At 41.9% G+C, this 24249-nt stretch overlaps 2 protein-coding genes across 2 annotated transcripts; one reads left to right on the forward strand and one right to left on the reverse strand.

Annotated features, from left to right (window-relative positions):
- Window positions 1–784: 784 nt before the first annotated feature.
- Window positions 785–14902, forward strand: steap2 (STEAP family member 2, metalloreductase). The gene is made up of 6 exons (XM_068709627.1): window positions 785–850; window positions 4993–5429; window positions 6544–6710; window positions 9829–10356; window positions 13462–13626; window positions 13811–14902. The coding sequence occupies exons 2-6, from the start codon at window positions 5039–5041 to the stop codon at window positions 14102–14104; spliced, it is 1545 nt and encodes a 514-aa protein (XP_068565728.1). The 5' UTR covers window positions 785–850; window positions 4993–5038; the 3' UTR covers window positions 14105–14902.
- A 2837-nt stretch (window positions 14903–17739) lies between these two features.
- Window positions 17740–19445, reverse strand: mos (v-mos Moloney murine sarcoma viral oncogene homolog). The gene has a single exon (XM_068709467.1). It carries the CDS (start codon window positions 19382–19384, stop codon window positions 18368–18370), a length of 1017 nt encoding a protein of 338 aa, XP_068565568.1. The 5' UTR covers window positions 19385–19445; the 3' UTR covers window positions 17740–18367.
- Between the last annotated feature and the right edge of the window lie 4804 nt (window positions 19446–24249).

Consider the following 24249-nt stretch of genomic DNA (forward strand, 5'->3'; position numbering starts at 1 on the left):
ACTTGCAGTGCGGAGAACTGTACACCCTGTGCATTTATCAAAATAGTGCAAAGATAGCATACAATAACGCACGTAAAGAATACATGTCTTTTTCATGCAGGATCACATAAACCTTATTTTGCTTTAATTTTTAGCGTGTGAATTGTCCAAACTGTACACTGCCAAAAACTCAGGAGACATGTTTGCTATAGCTGTGATTGTATAAAACCTCTTGGGATAGATTACATGAATTGCTGGTTAGGAAATATATAATTCATAATCTTCAACATTACATTAGTTGTTCCCTTTTTTCATGCAGAACAAAGATTTGGATTCATTTGTAACAACATTGGGACTGTGATAACAACCAATTTCTACATGCAATAATGTTTCTTATAATAATAATAATAATCTTAGTTTTTAACGACTTTTCAGCTATTGAGAAAAACAACTGTAATGTAATCCTTAACATTATGTAAACAACTGGCAATGTATAGGCTAACTAACCAATTGTATGATATCCATTTTCCTGTTTTCTGCGTACAATTTGTTCGAGGGGTTTTGGTTATTTTATTAAAGATTAAGTTTGTAACATGTATGTATTTAGTTGTATAGATTATTGTATTTTATACGTTACTGCTGCTCAAAGTATTAACTGTATAGTGCAGTCCTTTATGTTGTTTTGCTTTTGTAATATTCGTTCATTTAATTCAAACAAGTATGCAAAAACTATACACGTTATTTTAAGACGGAAGCTGCTATCTCCGATCTTCCCCACGGGACGTGAACGCAGCATGTGTGCAGACAGGAGGTAGAGAGCATCAGGAGGAGGATGCTGCTAGCAGCTGGTCTGCGTGAAGCTCGATGACAGGTCGGTATCATACCATCACACACACACACACACACACACTGTATGTGCTTTCACTGTGGGCTGAGTCGGACATGCGTGTGTGCGTGCGTGTTGTCATCAGTTAGCTGTGCGGTGTATGTTGGCCGTGCTGCAGCGCTACAGGTGCACTCAGGCTGTGCACACACACGGCCGTGTCCTTCACAACACACCGTCTCTGCAGACAGAAGGTCATAGGAAGACGCAGTTTCTCCCGGTGGACGGATGTCTGATCGGCTTTTACCGACCTGCTTCAGCAGATGATGGATAGCTGTAGGACCCGCCTGGTTTCACCTTGCAACCTGGCAACCCAACATGTGTGATCATTGGTGTCATATAACTGATCTATACAGCATTAGTAACTGTTTTATTTACCAAAAATGAAGCCATTATAGTTATCAACCCTTCATGAGCAAGGACTTATCAGAAAGTAGTGCCAATGTTTTTACTTTCAAAAAACACCTCAAGCTCCAGAACATCTACTGTGAGTGGACCTTGTGGTGAGATCGTCTTTGTCAGTTGCTGTTTCCAAGGTCAAGGTCAAGGTCAGTTAACAACACTGGCCACACCTTACAAACGTGCCTTAGTTACCTCCCTTACGTTGTGGAACCCCCTCTGCTAAAATACTTTGATCAAAAAGAATTATTTCTAAAAAAGAAAGAAGGTCTGAGGCACTCATCTAAGCCTTTAATCAGACGTCTATTTATTGTGAAGAACTAACAACATAGACAGTGGTACATGTTGAGATCCAGCTGGGTGTTTCATGATCACATGTCTGCCTGATTAAAGGCTAGAAGAGAGCCTTGGACCTTCTGAGCGTCCCCTTCCATAGAGAACCTTCATTACACTGGTTTGAACGTCTGAGCACTCCGGTCCTTTCCTTTTTGGAAAAATTATGATTTATTTGAATAATGTTCATTATTATAACAATTGAATTAGTTTAAGATGTTTTATGTACATTCTAATGCTGCCAAAGCACATTCGGCTAACATTGTAAACATCAGCTCAAGCAGCGATGATAGGTAAGAATGGTTTAAAGGCACAAGATGTCCTGGGTTTTAGTGCCGATCACAGGTAAAGTTACCGGAACACTGGATCCTACATTTCCCATAATGCATCTTTTTATTAGACCCTCCATGCCTGGTAAACATCCACACCAAACAACACACCTCCAGTTTTGGTTTCTGCTCTAAATGTGTGGTCTCCAAGTCCACGCTCAAGCTAAGATAACCCAAATGACATCACTATGACATCATCATATCAGCTCTTAGGCCATGTCCACACTACTACGTTTCCATTTGAAAACGCATATGTTTTGCTACGTTTGCACTGAAGGTCCACGACGTAAATGCATAAGTTTAGAAACGACGACGTGGACGCCCGTGTTCGCTACTTGATTGGTTCTTAGTTTAGACTTTCCTTTTCTTATTAATGTTTATTTTGTTCTGCACAACTATTGTGAAGTCCACACACTTAAACTATAAAGGAACAGAGACTTCAGTCACCAGCAGAGCTACAAGTGAGAACAGAAACAACGACACAGAGGAAACGAGTGAGAGACGAGTGTTGACCACATTTATGCACCCATAGTCTAGTAAACTTTGATGTGTAAGTGTTGATTTTAAAGGAAATTTGATGTGAGCGAGAGAGAGAGAGAGAGAGAGAGGAAGACCTGCAGCTTTGTAACCTAGTCTGAAGAATAAAACTTCTAAAACTTTCCACGAAATGTGTCTGTTTGAGTTTATAGAGGAAGAGTTTAATGGAAGATCTTAAGTCATTATTAAAGACTACTTTATTACTTTATTTTTGAACTAAGCAACCGATCCATTTCCTGTTTACAGCGGCACTCACCCGCATGCCCAGTGTACGAGAATAGCCACGTGATGTTCGTTTTCAGGCGCGCTAGTCTGGACGTAGATCATTTTGTTTTAAAACGGAAACGTATTAGTGTGGATGTAGCCTCAGAGAATCATTGAACTGTTGTTACGGGCTGAGTAGGACTAACTCAGACAAGCAGCCGGTCCGTAATGTGTAAAGGAGTTCCTCAACAGTAAAATAGCAAACCAGCTCGGTTTATATAAATGGTTTATGTTTATCAGGGGTATTCAATTAAAGTTCAGCGAGGTCCATCTAGAGAGAATTTCCTCACGCAAAGGTCCAGAACATCATGTTTAACTTGAACTATGATTTAGTCCCATATATATATGGAATTAGCCAACAGTTGTATTAACGTCTGTATGTAGTCAACAACTGACTGTCAAATCAAATACAGAAAGTTCAATTAAATAATATCTCACCAATATTTATGATTATTTCAGTTTTCAAATTAAACTGGATGAATTATAAATAATACATACGCTATTAATAAGTAAATGGTCTCTCATTTTAAGTAAAATAAAGGATGGATCAAAGAATAAATGACGTAACAGAAAGCTTTTGAAAAATGTGCCTCTTAAATTAAAGTACTTTAATCTTAGAAAAAGTAATTTCACTGAATTGTCCTGCAGCTTTAAATTCAGGTGTGAAGTAATGTCAACCAAAAAAAGCCACCATATTATTATTTTCTCATTTTCTAATAAGAGAAAGTTGTGTTCAGGGACTTTATCTGTGGCTATTAAACCACTTGTTTCAGCTCTATTCCTCTCTGTTAACGTCATTGTTGGACAGTGAATGAATGTGTTTTAGGATTCTGATCATATTGGGCTCTTAGATTGTTTATTGTTGTGAGTGGGTACGTGTAGGAGCCATTAGTTATGCCTGTGTATTATATCTGTTTATAGTGGGAGCCTACCTCAGGTTGGCCACGGGCAGCGTGGATTAGTGTGGCAGATCATTTGTATTATGGGGCACAGGTGCAACAGACAGGTAATGAGGCATGGGTGATGGGGAGATCGCACATACCAGAGAGACAGCAGGAAGATAAGTCAGTCATCATATCATATCATATCATCATTTGCAAACCAAAATTTAAATGAAACCGGAACCTCACCCAAAAGTGAAAGAGCCTGGAATCTCTTTATTCAAGCGAGTAAGAAACATGGTCTTTTCCCAGCCGAGTGGCTAGTTGCTGGAATTAGTTACTATAGTACGTTTGCTCAAAAGATTTGTGCTTTTGTCTCGTAGTGGTGCTTCATTCATGGCTTTTAATAATTGTCATGGTCTCTGAACATATGAGACATGCTGCCTGTGGGAAGAATTAACATTTCAAAGTCTGTTCGTTCTTGGTTAAAGACTCTGGTCTCTCTGGTTTCACTGTCCACATTTCTCTTTTTGGAGAAGGTCATGTGAAATAACTTCTCTGACTCACGTATTATTCTCCAACGACTCGGTCTGTCGCCCGTCTCCCCCGTGAGTGTAAATCTCACTCGAGTCAGGATATTTATCGGAATAAACATACTTGATTGGCTGAGTAACGAGTGCCGTAAAGGCTAGAAAAGCTGCGCCTGTTAAAATAGAAGCGCTTCGTCAAAATGTAATAATTCTCGATTATCTATATCTTCAGGGTCCAGATACAACGGCGTCTGGGTCCGGACCCGGACCACTTATTAGTGACCCCTGATGTATATTGTATAGTTGTTACATCACAACTGTATGGAAAACCTGACGGCTTGTTTAAAGGCACAGTTTCTGAATACGGGCTGTGTGTATTTCTCCATGGATTGAGCTTTACAGTATCTATACTGTGATAGTATAGATATTAGACCTGCTTTATATAAACCTGATATGAAAATCTGACAATATGGTACCTTCAAGACTTGTAAATCTATTATTTACTGACATATTTTAAATCGTAAGACTTGACAATGTCTTAAGCTTGTGTTATCCACAGACCGTTTCATGCATCTAACCACAAACCCTCTCAAAAGACACATTGACTTCGAGACAAGGGAACTTGGAGGGCAACTCATTTCCTGCTTTTATGACTCATTCCTGCAGCACTCTATTAGACTGATATTAATCTGTTTAGACCAGGTTTGAAGTTTCATTTTTGATTAAAGACATGAAATCTGAGCATGTGTAGCGCTCATCATAATCTACTGAGATGTTTTATTTCCGTCTACCTGTCATGATATGTGGGACTTCAAGAAAACCAATCCCCTCTTTTCCTTTCCTCTTCTGTCCCTTAGACCCACTGAAATCCTCCTAAGTAGACAACCACAGAAGAAGTGAAGGATGGACTCCATCTCTATGATGGGCGGCAGCAGGAGCCCCTTGTTCCTCACGGCCCCGTCCTCCCACCACCTCCGACACACGCAGGCCTGTTTCCTGCCCAACGGCACAAAGAGCAGAGTTGGAGACCCAGAGACTGTCTGTCTGCCTGCCCAGTCCACAGTGGCCATCCTGGGCTCAGGGGACTTCTCCAAGTGCCTGACCATCCGCCTGCTGCGCTGTGGCTTCCATGTGGTGGTGGGCAGCCGCCATCCTAAACTGGCGGCCCAGTCATTTCCTCACGTGGTGGATGTGACACACCATGAAGACGCTGTGGGGAAGGCCAGCATCGTGTTCCTGGCAATCCGCCGTGAGCATTACTCGGTCCTGTGGGACCTCAAGCATCTACTGGAGGGTAAATAACATACATCACACCGAGAACACTAACTGTCAATGTTATCACAACAATTTCTCTTCACTTTTGCACCGTGACTCAAATGCATCCTTTTCTAAAAATGACAAATTAAGAAACTCACACGCTCACATTTTTTGCTACAGTTACTGCAGTGAATATGGTGCAAAACACATTCAGACACCGTGTCTCTTACTTCTCTTCCTGCCTCTAGGCATGCGTGACAATTTTCTACAACTACAAATTCCACTGTCACAGGTGCTCCAATAATACCTCTATACACAAAACAGCAAAGCAATGGCTCACTGAAAGAAAGTAGTATGTTTAATAGACAAGGTAGTCTAATAGACTGGTAACCACTTGATAACACTGAGGCATAGACTACACTATAATGACTTTGCTCTATATGAAATAAAAGGTTCTTTTGAAGTTTATCTTAATACCCACATGCCATATTGAAATATGTTTTGGCCTCCTTAATCTCTCATTCTGTCCATTAAGGGATCCCTTTGCAGTATGATTTCAATGTGAGAAATAAGGGACAATATCCACATTATAAAGTTCAGTTGAAGATCATCAGCAGCCTGAGGCATACAAATGAGGATCTTCCAAATACTTTTTTTTTTTTAGGAACAAAGTTGCCTTTTTATGTTTTATTGCTGAGCTGCAGCAGAGAAATAGTGACACAAAAAGACTTACTCTGGAAGATTTGAGTACCTCAGACTGTTGAAGGCTCATATTAGAATTTTCAGATGCAAAATTACACAATACTTAGACCTACATTGCAAATTATTGTAGGCAGAATAGGTTTTGAACTTCATTCTGGATCCTCAATAAGATGCAAAATAGTAATAATTATGATTAGAGTGACTGCGCTGAAGCACCTCATACATATGCAACGATGCATCGTCATTTTAAGCATTTGCATTCATACTACATGCTGCCGACAAAAACAAAGTCAGAAGCAACGCCAAAGAGGGTTTGACTATCTAGTATTGCACATAGTTCACTCATACAATCCCAAATAGTTGAGAAAGGTATATCGTGCAGCTGACAGTTTAGTATATATGAATGTCTTTAACTAGAGAAATCATGATTTCTTCTTGTTGTTCTGCAGGTAAGATCCTGGTGGATGTGAGTAACAACAGGAGGGTGAACCAGTATCCGGAGTCTAACGCTGAGTATCTGGCTTCACTGCTGCCAGACTCCATTGCGGTCAAAGGCTTCAACGTAATCTCAGCCTGGGCAATGCAGCAGAGATGCCCCAAAGACGCCAGCACACAGGTACAATCACTCATGTTCTACTCTTTGAAAAAACAAACTAAATAATCAAGGTCCACTTACAAGCTTCTTCTGGACATTTCAGTGGCTTTTCACTTTATCTCTCTGAGACGGCTCTGCAATCATCAAGTCACATAAGTGTGGACCGTCAGTCACATGAGAACAGCTGGTTCTTCTCTGTTCAAAGACGATGATTCACACAGCAGCTGTTCATGTGACTGCGGTTCCACGCTCACTGTGAGTCATGTGTTGACACCTGAGCCAGCTTCATGACAACTGAGCATATTTCGATTGCCACAACTTGTGGTTGAAATCAGCTTGGAGCTGAAGTTCTTATGATTTCGTCAGAACTCCATTCCAAGTGTCAGGAGTCGCGGTTGTCAGAGGGGTGCACTATGAGGAGAGATTAGTGGCTAAGTGGAGAGCAGCGCCGTCCTTCAATCAGAGGTTCGATCCCCGGCTCCTGCTCCGCTCATGTCAACGTGTCCTTGAGCAAGACACTTAACCCCAAATTGCTCCCGTAGCTGTGTCTACGGTGTGTAGATATAAACTGAATTCTAAGTCGCTTTGGATAGAAGCATCTGCTAAATGACTGTAATGTAGTGGGTGATCCGATATGTTAAGAATTTCTTAATGTCACAAAGATGGCTCTCTTTTAACCTGGCTAGATCGCCATGATTCTTTATTCTGCACGCCTAACCTGCTCCATAGGAGGTTCTGTTCAGAGTTTCAGAATGAAAAGAAGCTTCTGTTCGGGGGGAGGAGTGTTTAGAGACCGAATAGTTGGCTTTTCATCACCATATTCTCTATGAACAATATAGATTGTCAGCTGAGAAAACATGTTATGTATGCAAACTTCACAGGACGAAGACGTGTAATTACAGTAGTGTCTGCATTGCGTTGCGTTGTTTTGCCGGGGGAACATGCATTCAGGACATTGTATGCCGGGCTGTTTGCTCTGAGTGAATTGCTGAATATGTTTGTAGTGTTCTCTGGCCATTTGTCCATGCTGGTTATAAAAGAAACCTTCTTTAAAGTCGTAGATAGTATGTCCTTTAACCACAAGGTCGGCGGTTTGATCCCAGGCTCCTACCGTCCACGTGTCCTTGAGCGAGATGCTGAACCCCAAGTTACTTGCCGGGCACTTCACAGCCGCTCACAGCTCCTAGGTGCTGAGGATGGGTTAAATGCAGAGGTCAAATTCCATGTAAGTACCTGTATGTATATGACCATGTAATATAAAGTTTGAGTTTAAGAGCCATAGAATGGGCAGCTGTCAAGTTAGGAATAAACAGAAGGCGTCAGCATTCCTCTCTTGCCTTATCTGCTGAAACAGCGTTATATTTAGCTATTCAATTTTTTTTACATTATTCATAAGTATCCTCTTGACTAAAGTCGGCGGTACATGATGGGTCCATTTTGTGAGGTAGAAGACTCAAATGATGGGGAACCCGCACAGAGTCTGATGAAGAAAACCTGCTTCACAAAGACAGACAGCCGTCGTCATGACACCCGTTATCTCTGATCGGGCTTTTAGGTTTTGTCGAGCGCAAATAAAGCCTGGCTGTGTTGGAGATGCTTCATAGTACACCCCTGTGCTTTAATACCATTTTGTTTCAGTAGACGTTGAAACAAGTCAGTGTTCTTTGGAAAGAAGTGGAACAGCCATCATGATTTGATCGGCTCCATGTCTTCTGTGATGGGAGAGATGGCAGCCAACGCTCTGTATGTGACGGAGACAGTGACAGTACTGCATTGCGTGCTCTCTGACACATTAATACTGTTATGATTTAGGCACGGATTATTAATAAAAAAAAAAAGCTTTGTGAGCCTTTCCAGAGCAAATTAATTCCTATACAGGAAAGTCACAATAATAGAGCTCCTAGTGATAGGAAAAAACTTCTCAAATAATCCCCCAGCCAGTCAGCTTCCTTATCCATGGTTTGGATTATAAAAACTGCACAACTTCAGTCCTGCAATTACGAAGCTTCTTAAACCTAAAATTGGGCATTGGGTTTCATGGAGAACTCCTGCTATCAGCAATACTGCAGCAAGATATTACAATGCATTTGCTGGTGTAATGAACAGGTGAGACCAACTTTAAAGTCCCATCCTTCCTTTAGATCAGTGGCTCTCAACCAGGGGGTCTACAGCCCTCAGGGAGCCACTGTCTGAGAATTCCAGCAACAAAGAATCAGAATTAGCTTTACTGGCCAGGTTGCATCTCTCTCAATGTTTTTACACAGAACTAGAGATAGCAGTCAGGGACAAGGACAACAAAGCTGGATGGATAAAGGTAAAGAATAGACAAGACTGTTGTGTACACAAGTAGTGAAAACAATAAAATACAAAATGAAACATCTATATCCAAGTCAAGTGTTCTGTACGTTGTAAACAATACAAATAGAGCAAAGAAATACTTTCGGAATAGATAAATGGATAGTTAGAGATACATGGACTGGATGATGATGTACAGTATGTACATGTAAAGATGTCTATATAGTGCATAAACAGCGTAGAGGATTTTTTGACAGTGACAGATGATATGTACGGACAAATACTGACAAGGCAAGCAGGTAGGAAGACGAAAGGGGAACTTTACTTGAGGCAGGAGCTTAACTTACAGCATGGCAAAAGGAAGGCAGTCTTCACAGCTCTGTGACAAAGGGTAGCAAATACAAACCAACTTGTTTTCAGATATCCTCAAGAGAAGACGTGACGTACAGTAATAGTAGCTGAAACTTAACAATACATTTATACCGCCAGTGTTAAGAGAATTAAGGTAATAAGATTGCATATACAGAGAGAGCACGTATTAAACTGCTGCAAGGCTTTTATTTGATTTAGTCTATATTTATCTTCTTGTCAACAAATCCCATGCAAGGGCATAACCAACAACTTGTTATTGTGTCTTACTGTAGACCTGCGTCTTTAAAAACAGTTCACAGATATAATAGTTTTGTTTTTGAAAATAGTTCACTCAAACAGGAGGACTAAGTGCATTTGCTGGGGACTATTTCCAGCGGCAGATGTCCTCACCTCTCAGTGCTCACCATCCTTCCTGGTTGCCTTCGCTGTATGTCTAACCCATCTTCCTCTCTGTGATGCTGGCTCTGTGTAGGTGTTTATCTGCAGCGACTCGGTGGAGGCTCGCAGGCAGATTATGGAATTAGCCCGCCAGCTCAACTTCCTGCCGGTGGATATGGGCACCCTGTCTTCCTCGCGGGATATTGAGAACATTCCCATACAGTTATTTCCTGGCTGGAAGGGCCCCGTCCTTGCTGCCGTAGCCCTCTCCATTTTCTTTTTTGCTTACTCTTTTGTACGAGATATCATCCACCCATATGTGAAATACAAGCAGAGTGACTTCTACAAGATCCCCATAGAGATGGTGAACCGGACATTGCCCACTGTTGCCATTACTCTCTTGGCCCTGGTGTACTTGGCAGGCCAGCTGGCAGCCGCCCACCAGCTCTACTATGGTACAAAGTACAGGCATTTCCCACACTGGCTGGAGGGCTGGCTGCAGAGCCGGAAACAGCTGGGTCTCCTCAGCTTCTTCCTGGCTGCTGTCCATGTTGTCTACAGCCTCTGTCTGCCCATGAGGAGGTCTGAGAGGTACCTGCTGCTCAACACTGCCTACCAGCAGGTCAGTGGGGTGCAAGGCTCTAACACTGATACTCATTCATTTGACTGTCCACCCACATAAAGCTGGCTTTTTTCACCAAAATGAAAGGAAGAGCTCAACATTTTCAGAAATATAATTATTTGCTCCAATGATACCAGTAAAAGGAGGAGATCAACACAAATCTCTCTGTCTGTGTCTGTCCTTTAAGTACAGTGTATTTAGGCTAGCTTAGCAAAAGCTTAGCTCCTGAAGGCTGGTCGTCACAGTGAGGTTGACAGGTTTGGGAAACATTAAGCCTGTAAAAAAAAAAGAAGAAAAAAACTGTATCTGGTAACGAGCGCTATAGGTAGAGATGCTGCACAGAAGTAATATGTGGATGATACGCTGGTGTTCTCAGAAAATAAAAGCTAATTTTTTTATACATTTTCGAATAAAAACAAATTCTAATTTTTACATCTCTGTGTACAACATAACGAATGTTAATGACATGTTAATCAGTAAGCTTAAGAGGTGTTGGTATGAAGGTGTAAGTTTGCTGGACCGCAGCAAAGTGGGGACCAGTCATATAAACGCAAAAGTCTGTAACCAAGTGAGTGATGAAGGTACATCATTGGTTGAGTGAGTGATGAAGGTACATCATTATTAGAGTGAGTGATGAAGGTACATCATTGGTTGAGTGAGTGATGAAGGTACATCATTATTAGAGTGAGTGATGAAGGTACATCATTATTAGAGTGAGTGATGAAGGTACATCATTGGTTGAGTGAGTGATGAAGGTACATCATTGGTTGAGTGAGTGATGAAGGTACATCATGGGTTGAGTGAGTGATGAAGGTACATCATTATTAGAGTGAGTGATGAAGGTACATCATTATTAGAGTGAGTGATGAAGGTACATCATTATTAGAGTGAGTGATGAAGGTACATCATTGGTTGAGTGAGTGATGAAGGTACATCATGGGTTGAGTGAGTGATGAAGGTACATCATGGGTTGAGTGAGTGATGAAGGTACATCATGGGTTGAGTGAGTGATGAAGGTACATCATTGGTTGAGTGAGTGATGAAGGTACATCATGGGTTGAGTGAGTGATGAAGGTACATCATGGGTTGAGTGAGTGATGAAGGTACATCATGGGTTGAGTGAGTGATGAAGGTACATCATTATTAGAGTGAGTGATGAAGGTACATCATTGGTTGAGTGAGTGATGAAGGTACATCATTGGTTGAGTGAGTGATGAAGGTACATCATTGGTTGAGTGAGTGATGAAGGTACATCATTGTTGGGTCTAGTTGGAGTTCATCCACTGGTTGTTGCTCTTTTTAAAATGAGAGGGCCATTCTGCTGATAACAACTTTGCCACCACAAAAAAAAAAAATTCTGTGATCAATCTGATCCTCTTTCCTAATACATACATGTCTGTTATGGGACTAAAAGACTATACACATAATATCTAGACAGATACAGTTTTGTAGCCTAAATTAAAATGATTGCAGAGGTGCTGTTAGGCTGTGGGTGTGCTAAACTAGCTTGTTAAAAAGACAGCTATTACTGTCACTGGAAAAAGAACTAAATTACCATATATTCCCTAATAGCGACCAGAGCCTTTACTTACATCAACTGCAGAAGGTGCCAGGCCTTTATTTGAAGCCGGCGTATGTTAGAGACAGGCTTTAATTTCTCACTGTCTGATAAATATACTTGGTCATATTTTAGTAGGACGTAATCCACTGAAGTAGTTCATTATTGAAGATAACATGATTATATTGTTGAATTCATTAAATTGAAGCAGCCCACATTTATTTGACTGAAAGCTCAATGTCAAGTGAGATTCTACTTCAGTGAACAAATGTTACTGGGACCACTACTGAAAATTGCGGATGGACATTTATTATCCAGAAATTATAGACACACTCTGTTTTTCAATATGGCACAATTTAGCACATTGACCATTGACGGTCCAGCCATGTACTAGGTTACCACCTAGTCTCGTATAACTTTGGACAGAGCCAGGATAGCTGGTTCCCCGAGTCCAATCTTTGTGTAAAACAAGACTAACTATCCCCTCTTCCAGTGTGCATCCCGTACTAAACATACAGACTTGAGATTAATATCCACCTTCTCATCTCACTCTCAGAAAGAAAGCCATTTGATGGACAGGAGGTTCAAAATGGATTCATTTATGAATAGACTAGTCTCACATTTTAGTGTATGCAGTAAAATGTAACTTTTTTTTCCAAATCTGATAACTGCATGTCACTGAGAGCTGAGCAATGTGAAGAGGCAGTGTTTCCGTCTTCAATCACTTACCATGATGATCTCAATGTAGCTTACACACTTACACTGCTTTGGACAGGCTTTGGGCAAATATTACCTGAAAAATCAAATAAAAGTGATGGAATACAGTTTATATATTTCCACTAATGAATACATCCAAGGAAATGCAAATACAAGTTAGTGATGGCAAATATCTCAAAACCGTACACACAACTTATACATAACCAGATTCTGTACCCACTACCTGTTTTACACATGTGAAATCAGCACACTACATAAATGCTGCTCACGTCCATGAGGGTCCATGCACACTTCTGTGTAGTTTTATTAATTTAACTTTTATCTTGGGAATACATACCACTGATGCGCAATATTCTGTATACTGACATCAGAAGGGTTTTAAGGTATTATTACTATGTCTTGGGGTAGTACAAATCTAGTTTTAGAACCTCAATATTTCAGTTTTTGCACTTTCAATGTAACACACAGCAAACCTGCAGGTATTCCTGTAAACACTGTAGGGGCAAAGCAGCTCACCGTTTGCAGGTTGATCTGGCCATGCATAAAACAAAAAGTGAAAGATGATGTGACCGTGGCTAAGTGGAGAGCAGGGCCGCCTTTCAATCAGAGGGTCGGCGGTTTGATCCCCGGCTCCTGCTCTACTAGTCTCATGTCAATGTGTCCTTGAGCAAGACACTTAACCCCAAAAGTGCTCCCGTAGCTGCGTCTACAGTGTGTAGATAGATACTGAATTGTAAGTTGCTTTGGATAAAAGCGTCTGCTAAATGACTGTAATGTAATGTAATGATGATTGTGTTGAATTCCATCTTGAGCATCCTTTGTGTTGGCAGGTCCATGCTAATGTTGAGAATGCATGGAACGAGGAGGAGGTGTGGAGGGTGGAGATGTACGTTTCCTTTGGGATCATGAGTCTTGGGCTGCTGTCGCTCCTGGCCATCACCTCCATTCCCTCTGTCCACAGCACGCTCAACTGGAGGGAGTTCAGCTTCATACAGGTGCAAACACTGACACAGAATTACTTACATACCGAAGAATACTTCAAAAGTTCATAACGGGAGTCTTTTTTTCTATGACGTCTAATAATGATATCCTCAGAAAATGTAATCTAAGAAGATGTGTACTATTATGAGTATTTGCTGTATGTATGTACCATCATGACTTTTCCTGTCTTTGCTACAGTCCACACTGGGCTACATCGCTCTGCTCATCGCTACCTTCCACGGCCTGCTGTTTGGCTGGAAGCGAGCCTTTGAGGAGGAAGCCTACCGTTTCTACCTGCCCCCCAGCTTCGTGGTGGCCCTGGCCCTGCCAGTGTGTGTCATACTTGGGAAGGTGCTGATGCTGCTCCCCTGTGTGGCCCGCAAGCTTCACCAGATCCGCCGGGGCGTGGACAGCAGTCACTACCACTGCCAGCGCCTGGAGCCAGTGGGCTCGGCTGCCCACGTTTCACCTGAGAGAGTTACCATCATGTGATTTGCTCCTTTATTGGGATATTCACATATGTTGTCAAAGTTAGCCGTTTTATTGAAGCAATGATTCTATTATTCTTACCTTGTAACTGTGAACAGTTTTTTTGTGAATTGTGTACTTATTCGCTGTTACTATTCACTCTCACTACGGACCTTGTATGACTATTATGTTATGTTTGTCCATCTAAATTGTAAAATGGAATATTCTCCACCAATACTTTATTTCTGTCCTTGTGTTCTGGCAGACGGTACACTGAGACACTTTAAAGGGGGACTCCGCAAATGTCACTAGTTCAGTCTGTTGAAACAGTTGCATAATGTCTTCTGCGGCTCTGAATCTGTCAAGTCCAGGAACATAGCCCTGATGATGTCATAGTGGTGTCAAGAGGATGGAGAATACAGATGTGTTGCAGGAAGCCTTTTAAAGATGTGGGTGTTTACAGGTAGGGGTGGTCTCATGAAAACACACCACAGAATGACATTATTGGAAGTGGAAGGTCCAGAGTTTTGATGTCAGGGCTTCTTCTGCACAGATTTATGGACACTCTTTTTTCTAAATCCAATGGACGTTCAATACTAAATTGCTGTAGTACCTCTTTAATTATGTGCAGTATTTCTGTTGATAGGTTGGTACATTTCATAAAATATAAATTGCTTTTCAATAGGGTTTTTATTCTTGAACACTGAATTGGCAAAGAAGAACTCATTTATTTATGAGGCAGTCACTAGTTGGTATTATCTGTGTCCAGAGTGCCAGGTCTGTATTACTGTACCACTTAATACAGTGTCATGCTCTAATCAATCCTATCCGTGTGACGTTGATTTAGATTCTTTCTTTTTGTTTTGCACACAGCAGGTATTATTATAGTATAATATAGTATATATTATTCAGTTCACCAATAAATTCATTTATCTTTCTCCCATCATCTCACAAAAGCTTTGAAATCAATCATTCTTTCACTGATCGGTCGAGGGAAACCTGAGATGTGTAACAATAACGATGGGTCTCCCTCTCTCCCCCACTCCCAATAATGGCCAGTGCTGCTGCCATACAGTCCATAATATGTATTGTGTATAATGACTTGTGGGTAATTCCCTTAGGCTAAGTCAGCATACCATGCTGATTTACGGAAAGGGTTCATAAAGGGCTCAACATGTCTGCCAGAGAGCCTGAAACCCTCGATGATCCGACAGTGGGACAGCCCTAAACCCTCACGGACTTTGCGGGAGCGCGCCTCAAAGTCCGTGAGTCCGTAAGGGGGGGACATTGGGATTTGGCCCTTCTTATCTCGGGCCTAAACAGTCTCCAGTCCAATCACCTGCAACTCGACAAAGAAAACACAGACACAATGTACAGCTCCACCCTCAGGCAGGGAGGTACACAGCATTCATGTTCATTATCAAATCTAACGACGCTCAAAGTCACAACACTTGCATTACCATGCAGCAGTAATGTATCGGTAACAGGAAGGTTCACTGTGACGGACCATCGATCTCAGGCATGTCAGAATCTAGTTTCAAACTGGACTGAAATGTCCAAAAAGCAGTGGCTGCAATGCAGGAAGTATTTTGTGTTTCTCTGCTCTGTCTGCTTCAATTCTTATGACACACAAGCAGACCAGTGACAAACCCAGTCCCTTTACTCTGGATTTAACTCTGACCATGGAGTCATTTTCACACAGTGAATGAGCCACCACTAACGAAACACTTTTTTTTTTTCCACTGTGTTTTCCTTGTGTTAGTTGAATCTCAAGTGTAGCAACACATTTTGGCAGAAATGCATCTGAATTATGGGAAAGACAACTTTAATTGAATTGCCAGCAAGACACTGACATGATCAAACAATTTGTAGTCACAGGACAGTAATGGGTTTCTCATTATTAAAATAGAATTGATCTTTGATTAAACCACAACCAGCTCAGATTAGAGTACTGTATAAGCCTCCTTCACTTAAATATAATATTTCTACAGGCTGTCAATAAAAGTACAGCATTCATTGAAAAGTGAGAGTTATACCATGAGCATTTTTTTAAGATCAGTAGAATCACTTTGCTCTCCATGATTATTGTATTGGTCTCAGTATTATATTAAAGTGACAGTGAGACATATTTGTAGTCTGGTTTTCTAAAAACAGCAGAATGTTAGTTGTCCGGAATAGTAGTGATTGGTGTTTCCAGTAACTATTATTCACAGTACAATTCTTTCATGTCTGACGGTGATTGTAAGTGACTTTTCCTCGCAGTCTCCATGCAGCGCTTCAATGCACTGTACCCGATAAAGCTGTCTGTCACGTATGTAGCACATTAAGTCTGCAGGTAACTTGTAATCTGTTGTCCACTCATTTGATTTTGTGTGTGTGTGTGTGTGTCTATTGAAGATACTTTGTGAAGCAGTTGCAATAAAGATAAAGGAAAGGTTGATCTGATATTTGAAGGGGGTAGTGCAGCATCTAGCACTCAGATAACGTTCATGCTGAGAGTCCATCAAGTGACTGTAATATTTGTTCTATTAAATGACACTATTTCTTCCCTTACCCATACATCCCGTCTCCAATGTGGACCTGAGCTACTACGTTTACAACTTCTAACAAATAGTCTTCAGAATGGTCCTAAACTTTGACTTATTAGTCACAAAAACGTAATAAAAAGTAGATACGAGGAACTTTGATTAAAGTTTCTGAGTTAAATTATGACTACACTCATGTCTACCCAGAATTCCCTCCCTTGAGCACTAAATCAGCCAATAGCAGGCCTCCAGAAGGAGACGTGTCATGGCTGCATCACAGCAGCCAACAGATTCGTACACACTGGGTCCTTTTTGTCAGCTTGAGTGGCCATGCGTTAACATTCGTACAAGTTATAGGACAGGTCTCTGTCTTTAGTCAGTGACCAGCAGGTGGCGGTGTTTCAACACCAAGTCAGAGGGAGGAAAAGATTTAGCAAATATCTGATGCCAAGCTGATATAAAAGATAAGAGTCTGTCTCAACACCCACACAACATGAACACGATGAAATCATCCAATTCTTAACATGATGGACTTAAAACGTTCACATGTACATTTGATTTGTTTTACACACACACACACACACACACACACACACACACACACACACACACACACTCTTAAGTTTTTGTATATTTTCATTGTCCAGGATGTAAAACAACAATTAAGCTTCTTCTGAATATAGAAACTTACAAACTTTTGTATTGAAATGTTAAACTTTTAGGTTGACCTAACAATGTATGACCATCGTGCCTGTTTCAAGAAGCTGAGTTGTGTGGATAAGTGAAGTGAAACCTGATGCAGGTCTTTTTACGGTCCACCGTCTAGATAAAACCGGGCTCTGTGGTATTCTCTGCAAAGCTGATCCAACATATCCGTTAAAGGGCTTCTTGGAACAGTGTTCATGCGATTGTTTACTTCAAGCCATCGTGATACAAGGGAGGTAGAGCCCATCTAAAAGACGTCTTATGTTCCTCACATGCCTGTGATGGGTTCCTCAGCTTGAGAGCAGCTCTGGTTAACCAGAATCTCTATAATGAATGGGTGTAAATGTGTTGGTCTTTCTCTACATGTGAGCCCTTAGACCAACCGTTAACCTGTAAGCATGATGTGAGGAAGAGCTGATAAGCACAATACATAGTATAAAAATACATTTTAATGAAACCTATCACACTTAAATCTCACAATACAATCTCATCATAGCAACAAAAACTCAGTTCACGACACATTGATTCCATATTTTAAGAAAACTTGCTAAAACAAACTCTCACAGTAACTTAGTGGATTGTTTGAGTTGTCAAATGAAACGACAGTGAAGTGTTATGCAGTGCAGGACTAAATCAACTTTAAAACATTGGTTTGTATTTAAAAAGGGACCAGTGTTGTAGCCTTGACTTTAACCAACAGTGAATCTACAATGTAGTTTTAAAAAGTTGATTTTCTCTCATCAAGTCAAGAATTTCTGCCATGAAGTTGAAATAAGGACACAAGTATCTAGACCAACTCCTTGAGTCAAAGTGTGTTTGCTTAAAACTAAAGGAATCATCTGCCTTTTTTCAAGACACCAATAGTAAATCTGCTTTCGAAAAAAAGTCCTGTTACAGCAGCCTGTTGGTAGAATGACTGGCTGGTTAACCGGTACACTGGCTGTTTAATCATTAGGAGCCACTTCAGAGAACCTTCAAAAATCTTCTTCCTAAAACATGTCCATGTAATGATACCCACAGCTGTCCGCACATCTGTGCACCAGTTAGAAAACTCAAGTCACACCTGGGAGCGCAGCTGCTCCAGGTGAGGCAGCAGCTCCTCGGCACTGGGTCTGCAGCAGCCCTCTGCGCTCCAGCACCGGCTCAGCACAGTCCTACACAGCCGCCCCTTTTCCGACCGAAACACCGGATGGTCCTGGACAGACGGACGCAGGCTGTGCGCCACAACCGCGTAGAGCACGTGCTGCCTGTCACCGGTGTATGGCTGCTCTCTGGTGATCAGCTGCCACAAGGTGATCCCGAAAGAATAGATATCCGCTTTAGGAGTCAGCCCCTCGCCCTTCAGCAGCTCCGGAGCTCTGTGCGTGTACGTGCCGCCAATGTGGCTCAGATGGGGGCTGATGGCGCTCACTTCACATCCAGTTTCCAGTTTGAGAGAACAGCCGAAATCTGCAATTTTGCAGACGTCTTCACTGGACACCAATACGTTGGCTGGTTTGATGTCCAGATGCACAACGCTGTGGGAGTGAAGGAACCGCAAGCCGCGTACAATGTCTGCGGAGTACCGGAGCCACCTGTCCTCCCCCAGCGGCTCTGCGCAGCCGTAAATGACCTGCTGCAGATTTATGTTCCCCACAAACTCCATCAATATTGTTCCAATGCTGCTTTCGTCTCCAAAATCCGACGGTACGCAGGTGGTCGCGGCGATGACGCGCACGATGTTTCGGTGGCGCAGGTGTGCTGCGTTCAGCTCGGCCCAGAAGCTCTGCCGGGACGCCAGCTTGTTCTTTGTGCACTTCTTGACTCTCTTCAGCGCGACGGTGTCCCCGAGGTACTCTGCCTTATAGACGGAGCCGAACCCTCCGGAGCCCACAGGCTGCAGGGAGCGCAGTTCCTTCCAGTGTATCACAGTGGACCAGAGCCGGCTGGCAATTTTGCCGTGGAGTCTCTGAGCGGGGACTTGTAAGGTGGTACCGAGGGAGTACTTGGTTAGCGGACTGCTGCAGGTCCCGATGTCCAGGCTGGGGAGGATGTCTTTGGGCAGCAGGCGGGTCACGGGGATCGGAGAGGGCATCGTGCGGATTAGAGGCTTGTGTGTGCAGCTTGAAGCTTGCTGCTGACTGATCAGCAGCTGTGTTGTCTCAAAGCTTTTCAGCACGGACACACGCAAAAACAGCTGCCAGCCAGTCACACCGCCACTTAGTGTTGAGGAGTATGTAATGCGTTCTGTTTGGGTTCAACGGGTTCACCCAGATGGTTCAACTCAGTTTACGCTCTCTGTAGTAGGGGAGGGCGGGGTAAAATGACACACTTTATGCATCCTGTGGTATTACAGCACAATAATATTACTACTAAATAACTGTGTGCATACCATGGGCTACCTAATTAGCAACTAGACAGCTGGGCACTTTTGTGCAGTGTCCAGTTTTAGAAGTGCACGCTAACAAATTTCACTCAGTGGATTCAGCATGAGGCTTGGGGGTTGGGGGTTGGGGGAGGGAGCTCCACCGAGGAGCCTGTTACACAGCTCAGAGCTTGAGCTTGTCCTTTTCAGTGTTTTCACTAAGACCTTTCCAGCATGCAGGAACAGATGATCACATTCTAAACACCACGTCGGTGTAAAATGGAGATTATGACACAAGATCGCTCACAATGGGCTGCCATCAGTCTGTTCATGGAAAACGGTGCTATTCTTTTGTTCTGTTCCCTTATGATCACGTTGACCTCCTTGTCTGATCTATAGAACAAAATAGACTTGTGAGGTGCTTTGCAGTGTCTCTGTGCAGGATTGACTGATGACAACCTGAAATAGTAGCAGTTACATACAAATTCTGAACTTTCCAAGCAGACACACATCATAAAGCATAAAGGGAGAGAAGCATGAACGTTAAGGCAACAGACCACAGTGAGAGCAGGAAAGATAATTAGTTGGCCTTCAGCATAAAGTACAGCCTGGCTCAGTTTAAATTTGATGCAGGGACAACTAGAGCTTTGTACACATTACTTATCAGACTTGTGACCTTTCATGTTGGGATAGCTCCCTGTAAATGTGAACAGTGGAATAGAGAATGGATAGAAATGGGTTTTGATGGGTTTGTTTGGCATTGCCAAAGGATTAAATAAACTAATTACTTCAATGTCTCAGACAGGATTAGACTTGGTCGTGTAATCATAAAGAAGGCTGAGGACCTTCCTGACTCTCTTCAAAGTTTTTAAGGTACTTGTTGACTATCAGTCTCGAGTATTTAGCCTTAGATGGAGTTTGCACTCACTTTGGGCTGCATTCCCAAAACAACCCGACTGCGAGAAGACCGGACCCCGGCACGACGGGGGCCGTTACCGGCTTCACACCGGTAATATGGTGCTGTAAGCTTCGTAAGATATGATGGTGACTGACCAATTAGGGCTTTGTAGGTGAGGAGGAGGATTTTAAATTATATTCTAGATTGTACAGGGAGCCAGTGCAGAGAAGCTAATACAGGAGTAATATGATCTCTTTTCTTAGTTTTTGTTAGTACACAAGCTGCATTCTGGATCAACTGGAGAGATTTAAGAGACTTATTGGAGCAGCCTGATAATAAGGAATTGCAGCAATCTAGTCTAGAGGTAACAAATGCATGAACTAATTTTTCTGCATCGCTTTGAGAAAGGATGTGCCTGATTTTTTAAATGTTATGTAAGTGAAAAAAGGCAGTCCTTGAAGTTTGTTTTTTCTGGGAGTTAAAGGACATATCCTGATCAAAGATAACTCTTTGAGTTCTTTACTGTGTAGAGCAACGCCATCTAGACAAACTATATCATTAGATAGTTGATTTCGGAGGTGTTCTGGGCCTAGTAGAATAACTTCAGTTTTGTCTAAGTTTAACATCAGGAAGTTGCAGGTCATGGTTTTAATGTCCTTAAGACATACTTGAAGTATAGCGAGCTGGTTGGTTTCATCTGGCTTGATCGATAGATATAATTGAGTATCATCTGTATAACAATGAAAGTTTATAGAGTATTTTCTGATCATATTGCCTAAAGGAAGCATATATAAGGTGAATAAAATTGGTCCAATCACAGAACCTTGTGGAACTCCATGACTAACGGTGTTCATCAATGTTTCATTGTTTACATATAAAAATTGATCTGATAAATAGGAGTTAAACCAGCTTAGTGCAGTTCCCGGACGGGGATTCGGCGCTGGGCTCTTCCCTCTTCGCTCGCCGTTACTGAGGGAATCCTGGTGAGTTTATTTTCCTCGCTTAGTAATATGCTTAAATTCAGCGGGTTGTCTCGTCTGATCTGAGGTCGTAGTCGAATGGCTTTTTGTTCTGGAGTACAGCGGCGTGGCTCCCCTGGGGGAGGCTCACGTTCTCAGGATCGGGTACCTGAAGTTAAGCTTGCCTTGCTCACATTGGTAGGTATGAGCTTTACATACTGTTTTACACAAGTTAGGTCTTCTTTAATTCAGTATGCATCCTTCTGAACCATTCAATACAAATCTCAACCTTTAAGATTTGTTCACATGTTGTATCATCTTCAGACATGATACAACATGATAGGAGAGAAGCAAGAACAACTATCAACAGCAGCATGCAGCCCTGTGTCCTCCAAGGGAAACAGACTTTCTTTGGATTACAAATGGATACAAATGGAAAGAAGAAGAACAAAAAAAGAAATAATAATGGGATGAATGTTAGTCAAGTAATGCACATCTGCAGTGGCAAATGGGGCACCAACCACGACTGAGTGGCCAGGTCTTGAACACACACAGAGAGAGAGAGAGAGAGAGAGAGAGAGAGAGAGAGAGAGAGAGAGAGAGAGAGAGAGAGAGAGAGAGAGAGAGAGAGAGAGAGAGAGAGAGAGAGAAAGAGAGAGAGAGAGAGAGAGAGAGAGAGAGAGAGAGAGAGAAAAGAGAGAGAGATAGAGCAAAAGTGAGCACTTACACAAGTTACAGACAGACCAGGTCAGGTCTTGTACACACACACACACACACACAGAGAGACACAGACAGATAGACAGACAGACAGACAGACAGACAGACAGAGAGAGCAAAAGTGAGTACTTACACAAGTTACAAAATTACAAGCCTGAATTAAGAATGCAATATGTGATCATCATAAGCCTATGGCTGTACCGAATACTTGTGACACGTCATGCATAACGTAAACATTCAAATTATTATAATAATTACTACCTTACAGAAAAAGTGTGTGCAATAGTCCAACTTCTCTTCCTCTCTTTCTCTCTCTCTCTCTCTCTCTCTCTCTCCCTCCATTTTCCACATGTCTGTTTTCCTCCACCTGTCTGTTATGCTGCTCAATGTTGCGCCTGTATAAACTGTCAATTTGGGCAGCGACATTTACCCGTCCAACAGTTTGAGTGATGAAAATATCCAGTGGGTGGTGTGCACCGAGTCTGAAACAGCAAGACACTTGCTACTCAACATGACGACAAAATTAAATCCTAACACAAATTATATGCAATTTAGGAAGATGCTATATTCATAGATGATCAATTATAGCAGATAGTAAGCTTTGAGAATTAATAATAACATAATTTGTATGCACAGTGATACAACCTGGCTCAAAGGCTGCAACATGGACGAGAGACCAGACGTAATAAAAGTAATAAACAAGCACATTTATTTAAAGAATACATAAGCAAAACTAAACAAACATGGAGAGTCAGCATGTGTGAAACCATCTGAAACAAACTAAACAGCAGCCGTGTCAGCCAAGGAAGAGCCGAGATCCCTGTTCAGGTGCTGAGTCTTTATAGCTGGAACTCCCACCAGGCTCAGGTGTGGCTCATCAGCTGACGAGCAACTACCTGAAAGACAGAAAGAGACAGAAAGAGACAGCTAACAGGACACGGACCCCTAGTGGAAGGAAGGGATTGTTCTCTCCGATGACAGGCTATGTCCTTAATGACCAGTCGCCACTGCACATTTGTCTCACATGTGTCTTACGCCTCAAGTCTTGTCTGTGTCGTCTGATAAAATCAATCCACTTAGATGATATTGGTCATTTTTGCCTGGTGTATTGTGGGAGAGTATGTTGACTTTCCACATTTGATGAACTATGTCTATCCAGTCTTCAACCAAAGCTTGGGGCTTTACCCACTTGAGCGGTATGGCTTTTTTAAAATGCAGCAAGCAGAATCGTCATAAGTGTTTTACCTTTTCAGTTCTCTTGAAGGATATTACATAAGTATAGAACATCAAATCTAAAAGGAAATGTGGTTCTGAATACCTTCTCTAAGTCTCATGGATATTCGTCCAATAAGCGGCCATAGGGACAGGAGCAAAATATATGGTAATGTTTCTCACTGTTAGCCTCCTCGCATTGCCTTAAACAATCTGAATTAGTTGTGAAGAATCAAACCAAACCTTTTCAACCAAAATTCCCTCCAAATAAGGGAGATTGTAGATTTTCACTGTATTTGGCAGATCATATGCCACTCCTCTCCAGATAAAACCCTATTACTTTCCCTGTCACATTTCTCTTTAATATACAGGTCCTCTTCTGATCTTCTATGAAAAAAAAAATGTTTTAGGGACGCTGCTGAGTGCCAAGGATGTAAGATGGTTTACCTCGTTGCTCCTGAGAATGTAACAAAAATGTAGTCTGGTCACTTATAGCTGAAAAACATAGAACATATTTTTTTGAATTTATTTTATGGGACTTTTATAAACCAAACCAATCAAATTGTCTTTTGCCTCGCCATTTCCTGTACCGGCTATTCAACAGGTGGATGAAGCTAATGCTGAACTTTTGAAAACAACGATGGACTCCCTGAAAGTTGACATCTCTCCCAGTCTCCGTTCTGAGATTTTCTTTGTCCGTAAATAACTAAAAGAGTTGATAGAACCATTGCAAGGAAAGGTGAAACAACACACGGACAAACTATGCTAGAGCTAGCAGCTGGATCAGCAGATGCTAGATAACAGAGTTG

Source organism: Cebidichthys violaceus, unplaced genomic scaffold, assembly GCF_023349555.1.
Source record: "Cebidichthys violaceus isolate CVI_PGR_0920_01 unplaced genomic scaffold, fCebVio1.0.p SCAF_15, whole genome shotgun sequence".
Classification (NCBI taxonomy): Eukaryota; Metazoa; Chordata; class Actinopteri; order Perciformes; family Stichaeidae; genus Cebidichthys; species Cebidichthys violaceus.